Consider the following 7,113-nt stretch of genomic DNA (forward strand, 5'->3'; position numbering starts at 1 on the left):
ACTTGAAACAATCCTCCTGCCTCAGCCTCCCAAATGCTGGGATTACAGGCGTCGCCATCATTCCCGGCCCCCTTACCCTTAAAGAAGTGAATCCACTGTGTTCGAGGAGAGTAGACAGCAGCATCCACTTTTCCCGGGAGCCCCTCCCAAAGGTCAGACACTAGGAACATGGGGCCCCGCCCTGAGTCTGTCACCGTCCACACGTAGTCTCCCTTGAAGGCATAGGTCTTCCCACGGGGCCCTGAGAGCAAAGATGTGTCAGCAAGTCAAAAAGACATGGGCTGGGGATATAGCTCAGCGGCACAAGCACCTGCCTGGCAAGCTCAAGGTCCTGAGTTCGATTGCCGGTACCCACCAAAAAAACAAACAAAAAAAACCAAAAAGACAAAGACCTCAGTGTCTCAGGTAGGCTGATACTGTACCCTTCCTCCCACAGCCTGACTCTTCAAAACTTCATCCAATTTTCATTCAAGAAGAAAAGTAAAGGCAGAGGAGGAGGATCTAGTGTCCGGCTTCCCCCTTGTTTTTCAGCGCATTTTAGCTCTGAGAAACACTGTAAATAGTCTATTCAGTTCTGAATCCTCCCTATCTGTGCTACACGTCTTCTCCCGCAGTCACCAACCCCTCCCTGGGTCTGACCTCCGCTGCGCATGCTGTGGCCTCACGGCCTTCCCATCTGCCCAGGCCTTAAGGTCAACGCCTGGCCCCACTGCCTGTTTATGGCTTGGAGAGGAAAGGCCTCACCCAGCATCATGGCGTCCAGTTCACCACTGCAGGGGCTTGGCATAGGACTGGGCTCTCTGGGCACCGGGGGTACAGTGGGCACCTCCATCTCTTCCTCCTCATCCCTTGTCTCTGGGCTCTTCTTGCCTGCAACATGAAATGGTGCTGCTGTGCAAGAGACGTGGTAGCACCTGTCTACCGCGCGCTCTGCCCAGTGCTCCCGTAGAAAGGATACAGAGAACTCAGAGAGTTTTTCTTGGTGGTGGACAATTTCTTTTTTTTTTTTTTTTCTCTTTTTGAGATAGGGTCTCGCTATGCAGTTCAGGCTGGCCTTGAGCTCACTTTGTAGCCCAGGCTGGCCTCAAACTCGCAACGATCCTCCTGCCTCAGCCTCCCAAGTGCTGGGATCACAGGCATGCGCCACCGCGCCCAGCAACAATTTCATATTGACATCGGCAAAAGACACATTCTTAATTTTTGAGAAGCAACCAAAAAGGTGAGGAGGCTTCCTGGGATCTGCAATCTCCATCTCCAAGGGAAAATGAAGGGAGAAAGGCCTGGAAGGAAGATTATACATGGTAGAGTCAGTGAGATACGTTCCTGGAAGTGAAGAAGCCTATGCAGCTGGGCCGAAGGAAGGAAAAGAAGCCACGCCGCCTCCTTCCGTGGATGTGAGCCCTGCCTCTTTCAGTGGAAAAAGGTGCTGATCAGACTGCCCCTCACACCCACGAGAGAGAGGACTGACCGTAGAGAGCCTGGATGCCTGCCACGTCATCCGGGTGCAGCTTGAAGTGGGGTCGGTACCCAGCGTAGACCGGAGCCATGAGCGCCTGCGTGTAGCGGGAGTGGCCGAGTCCCAGGGCATGGCCCAGCTCATGGGTGGCGATGATGCGCAGGTTCACCCCCCGATAGGTCCCCTCAGTCCAGAGTTCATCTTCGTCGAAGTGTACGCTGCCCAGCTCAGGGATGTCGGCGTGGGCCAGCACCCGCCCTGCAGAAAGCCAAGGCGCGCGGGGAGGTCAGAGCCCAGAGTCCTGGGGCGCACCCTGCCATCATAAACCCAGAGCGCTCCATTTCCTTAAACGCCCCCGGCCGCGCTCCCTGTCTGTGGGGGGTTTCTCTCAGGTTCCTTTGTCGTCATCCAGATGCCCAGCACCGTCCCTCTACTCCACCCTTCTCCCAGCCTCCCTCTCCTCGGTGGCCCAGCCCTCTCTCACGTATGCCTCGGTGAGATTTAAGCCAGGGAAGGAGGTATCAGCCTGAATAGTAAGGTTCCAAAGTCACCGACTCAGAGAAACAGAGGGAATCTCAGAAGTCCGGGAGGCGAGAGCCGAGAACTGCTACCTACCAGGCCCATCAAAGGTGTTGGAGCAGTATGGGCTCTGGCGGCCGTGGAAGGAGAGGCGGATGTCGGCCCAGCCAGCCTGCACCTCCCGGAAGGTCAGGGGGGCCACACTGCTCCAGTACTTGAAGGCACGAAGCAGGGCCGCCCGGGCTATGTGGGCTGAGAGGCCGGAGGGCAGGTTCAAGATGCGGAAGGTCAGGTGTTTTTTCCTCCATCGCCCTAGTTAATGGACCAGAAGATACATTTGAAACACACATCCTTCTCTAGGTTGGAAACACAGATCCTTCTCCCAAACCCAGAGAGCTCCTCTGGGTATGGGAACTCACAACCCCTCTGGACGGATAATAACCAGGTAATCACCAGGCGATCATCCATTCAACACTGAGCTGGTCCAGGCTGTCCTGAGGCCACCACACTCCAGAGCCACAACAAACTCTGCTTGCCCTCCTCTTCCCGGGCTCCGTCCTCACCCAGCAATAGGTATTTGAGGGTCTTCTGGTTGAAGGGGTCCTCCAGGCCACAACGAGGCAGCTGCATGCGGGCCCTCGTGGCGTCATCCAGCTGACCTGAGACTGGCAGCTCAGACGCTTCCTGAAAAGCTCTGGAAAGAGGGAGAGGGACGGGTCCACCAGGGCAGGTAAATCTAGAATGACTAAGAACTGGAGAGAGCTCTTTGGCGTCCTACTGCCCAAGGCGGTGACCAAGAATGGCACAAAACCCCAGCCTCTAGTCCTCATAATTAGGACTTTCTCTTCTGTTCTGTAGAAATGGCAACAGTCTAACTTCTCTCACTGTCAGTCTCTCTCTCTCTCCCTCCCTCTCTCTCTTTTCCCAGTACTGAGGACTGAACCCCAGGATTTCCCTCTGAGCTACATCCCAAATCCTTTTTTTTTTTCCCCCGGTACTGGGGATCGAACTCACGACCTTGCGCTTGCCAGGCAGGCACTGTGCTGCTGAGCTAAATCCCCAGTCCCTCCAATCCTTTTTTGAGACAGCATTTTACTAAGTTGCCCAGGCTGAGCTGGAATTTGCAGTCCTCCTCCTTTAGCCTCCTGGCATGCCACCGCCATGCCCAGCTGTCAATGTCTTTTATTCAAGTAAAATTCCCCCAAGTGTAGGCTTCCACCGCTACTACAATTTCTAACCTTCTCCTCCTCTGGAGAGGTGGTCAGACCCGCTCTGCAAATTCTACCCCCTCCTCCTCAGTTTTCCGCCAGGACCTGTCCTCCTTGGCCTTCTCTCCTCCTGGCTGGACCCACCTCCAGCCCAGCCTGCTGTGGGGCAATCTCGTCTCTCTATGGACTATTATAGGGCCTATGTGCTTTTCGAAGGACCTAAACATTTCTAAGAACATGAAGAAAAACAACCCATTATAAAAATGTAAAAGAAAACTACAAAATAGAAATAAAGGTTGGCTGGGTTCAGTACCCATAAAAGATAACATCACCTAACACCCCAATTCCTGGCTGGACGTGGAACTCATACTTCATGTGCACTAAACCTCAATATTAGTATTTGGGTTGTGATGTGGAGTAGTCGCTGCAGAGGGGGGCTTAGAGCCTAGCAAATCCAATGACTGTGTTCTTCATCTGTTTTTTTTTTTTTTTTTTTTTTTTTTTGTACCGGGAATCGAACTCAGGACCTTGCACTTGCCAGGCAGGCGCTTGTGCTGCTGAGCTGTGTCCACGCCCTGTTCCTCATCTTGAATCCCCATCTCACCCTATGTGCCACCACCCCAACATTGCTAGCACCCATCCACAGAGCCCCGGTGTGCATTTGGGTCCGGCAGAGGCAGGGCCATGAGGAAGAAAGGATGCGAAGGGACAAGACCTTGCAACTTCAGCTCTGACCCTGTGACCTCTCACCTCAGAGCCTCTGCGACATCTCCTGGCCTGAAGTTACCAGGTCCTTCTAGAGGCTTCTGCAGGTACCCAAACTGCAGCAGGTAATCCTATGATGGTGGGGAGATAGCACAGCGACAGGGAGTTAGTCTCCAGGCAAAGGTTCTAAGAGACCTAAGAGGCCCATTAGGAGAGGCGGGGACAGAAAGGAAGGACTAAAGGGGGAACAGCTTAGAGAATGCGCTCAGGTGGAGCCAGAGGAAGGAGCAGGAGGTGGTGGGGAGGACCAGGGAGGAGAGGGAAGCAGGGAAAGGCCGGCAGTGTGCAGACAGGAGGCGGGCTTCCGGGGAGCTGCGGAGGGGTTACCCCGTCGCTCTCTGGCTGGCTCCTTCACCCCCCGGGACTCACCACAGCTGCCTCCTGCCCTGCAGGCCCCAGGGCTCCGCACGGGACTGTCAGGAGGAGCGGGAAGCCCAGCCACATCTGCCACCACCAGTTCATGGTCCCAGCTGACAAGAGCCCCGGGGGCTGGCTGTGCTCCCTGACCTCAGATTTCTGGGCGCCCAAGGCAGCAGGGCTGGAGGGCGGCCTCCACTTCCCTGCACTCCCAGCCTCTGGTCCTCTTTATAAAACTGAACTGGGGGAAGGGCAGGTGACTCAGCCCAAAGACGTGTTGCAATCTACCATTAACCTCTCCCCTACCAGGGAGCAGAGGCCAAGAAGAGCCCCTCACGCCCCCTGTCCCCTCCGGGGTCCTCTGTGGAGCCAGGAAGACCCTTCTGTCCAAGGGGGAGCCTCCAGGCAGGCTGAGAAGCAGCGTCTCTGGACAGCAGCAGGGCTGCCGCCTGGAGTTGTGTCCCGGGGACCCTGGTCTAGTGATACCTCAGCATCAACCTTCACGTCTCCCTGCCAGGTCTTCCATGGGAAAAAAATAAATAAAGAACAGCAAAGAGGTAGGAGACAGCTGAGGCAGCCTGGGTTTCAGGCGAAGGAATCAGGAACAAGGTCTTAGTTCCTTTGCACCCAAAAGTGAGTTGGGAATTTAAATGCTCTTGAAGACTGCTTTAAGAGACAGTCATTATTTCAAGCATTAATCAGCCTGGAAGATGGGGGAAGGGCACAAAGAAGGGCGCAGAGCCTGTCTGTGAAGAGCTTACAGATAGGTTCAGGGAGAAACTTTCCTCCTAGGAAAGAGGGAAACCAGAATGCCAGACAGGAGGGGACCGTCCTAAGGGCCGTGGGCTGTGGGGAGTTTCTCTGAGAAGGCAGGGCTGGAGTTAGGCTTTGAGGACTCCTAAGAATCAAAGGTACTGAGGGCCAGGACGGTGCAGAGCTGAGAGCCTGGTATGTTCTCTAAGAGGGAAGGGTTGTGACTCTTTACCTACCTGGGCTGGCCCCATGCTTTAGAGGGGCACCAAATATGTCTTTATCAAATGATGGTGGCTGGGTTAGAAACCAGAGTGTACAGAGGACCTTAAATGCTATGTAAGAATAACAAGAAAGGGCTGGGGATCTAGCTCACCGGCATAAGCGCCTGCCTGGCAAGCGCAAGGTCATGAGTTCAATCCCCGGTACCACAAAAAAAACAATAACAAGGAAAATTTTAATTTACAAATATCTAGTACTGCCGGGGGTGGTGGCACACACGCCTGTAATCCCAGCAATTAGGAGGCTGAGGCAGGAAGATCGCCAAGAGTTCAAGGCCAGCCTGGGCTACACAGTGAGACCCTGTCTCAAAACAAAACATAAACAAATACTGACTACTTTCTCACTTAATTCTCACAAATATCCTCTGAGGAAAGAGTTGTCCTGGCCTTTCCTATCTATCTATCTATCTATCTATCTATCTAAAGAGAAGAGGTCTTGCCTAGGCTGTGCCTAAACTCCCGGGCTCAAGTGATCCTCCTGCCTCAGTCTCCTGCTTAGCTGGGATTACAGGCAATGCTCCTGCTCCTGGCTGTTTTATAAGAGAAAATGAAGAGGCTGGGACTGCAGAGTGGTACATTCCTTGCCTAGCATGCCTGAGACTGACCTCCCAGCACCTCAAAAAAAAAAAAAAAAAAAAAAAGAAAGAAAGAAAAAGGAAATGGAGACAAAAGAGGGAAACTTGAGCAAGAACATGGAGCTCCTCACTGGCTTGGCCTACATTCAAATTCTTCTGCTGACTCGGTAACATGCACTCTTTTCAGGCACTCCACTGACTCTCAGAACTTTACACCCCAGCGGTCAAGGGGCACTGAAGGGTCCACTGGCGCTGACGCATCACACATTTGCACGTGTTCAAATGCGCGGGAAAGGGAGGGAGGCTGACAAACTTGTGTTCCCGGTGGAAGCCGGCCCGACGCCCCGGGGGAGGCCGCACACTGGGAACCCTCACCCTGCAGGGTTGAGGCGGGAGTTCTCTTGACTCAGGGTGCTGCCCTCAGTGGTGCTGGCCCCGTGACCCAGCGCTGGGTAACAAGTGGGTGACAAAGTCCCAGATGGTCAGTGACAGGCAGGGGAACAGAGAATCTCTGAGCGGTGAGGGACAGAGGCCACCACCAAAGCGGAAGCACCCAGGAAGTGACGGAGACCGGGGACGAGCTCCCGCTTGGCCCCCAGCAGGGCTCTTTCTCGTCCCTTCTCTCCTTTCTCTCCCCCAACCCTGTTACTCCTGGTCTCAGAAGGCCTGAGAGGGAGCTGTGTGTGTGTGTGTGTGTGTGTGTGTGTGTGTGTGTGTGAGAAATGCTAACAGCTGTCAAGCCGTCTGACTTCATTTACCCTCGGGAGCAAGCCTGTGCCTCAGGACTATCACCTCTGCGCAGAAGAAGAATGCATCTGCAGGTGGAGGCAGAGTCTAGCACCCTTCAGTCCCCCGGAGCTCCACAGACACCCAAACAAACCCCCTCAGGCTGCGGTCTGGGCACTTGTGCAAGGCCTGCATGACTAATGCTGCTCCCGCTGTGCCTCGTCATTACCACCCCTGCCACCCCACCCCACCCCCTGCCAGGCTGACCCTGCTCTTTTTCTCTCGGGATTTGTCATCTCTCACTGGGGCAGATGTGGGAATGTGTGCAAAGGCCCGGGACGTGTGCTGAGCCTGTCCCCCAAAGAGAACTTAACACCAAAAGAAACGCCAAGGTCTTCCGTTTGCTCACCCCCTTCCTGCAAGCTGGTTTCCCTCTCTGCCACCACCTGTGGCAGAAGAGTTTGTATAGAAGTATT

At 54.4% G+C, this 7,113-nt stretch overlaps 1 protein-coding gene across 1 annotated transcript in view; it reads right to left on the bottom strand.

Moving 5' to 3' along the window:
- The window catches only part of Mmp19 (matrix metallopeptidase 19), a 6,342-nt gene extending 1,822 nt beyond the window's left edge, over window positions 1-4,520 (bottom strand). Inside the window, exons 1-7 of the mRNA XM_005397266.2 lie at window positions 4,318-4,520; window positions 3,934-4,019; window positions 2,539-2,669; window positions 2,072-2,287; window positions 1,469-1,714; window positions 745-870; window positions 77-241 (exon numbers count right to left, since the gene is read on the bottom strand). Of these exons, the coding sequence (XP_005397323.1) occupies window positions 77-241; window positions 745-870; window positions 1,469-1,714; window positions 2,072-2,287; window positions 2,539-2,669; window positions 3,934-4,019; window positions 4,318-4,410 (1,063 nt within the window). The 5' untranslated portion in view covers window positions 4,411-4,520. The remainder of the gene's footprint in view (window positions 1-76; window positions 242-744; window positions 871-1,468; window positions 1,715-2,071; window positions 2,288-2,538; window positions 2,670-3,933; window positions 4,020-4,317) is intronic.
- Window positions 4,521-7,113: the final 2,593 nt, after the last annotated feature.

This window comes from Chinchilla lanigera, unplaced genomic scaffold, assembly GCF_000276665.1.
Source record: "Chinchilla lanigera isolate Chin_1 unplaced genomic scaffold, ChiLan1.0 scaffold00057, whole genome shotgun sequence".
NCBI classification, from domain to species: domain Eukaryota; kingdom Metazoa; phylum Chordata; class Mammalia; order Rodentia; family Chinchillidae; genus Chinchilla; species Chinchilla lanigera.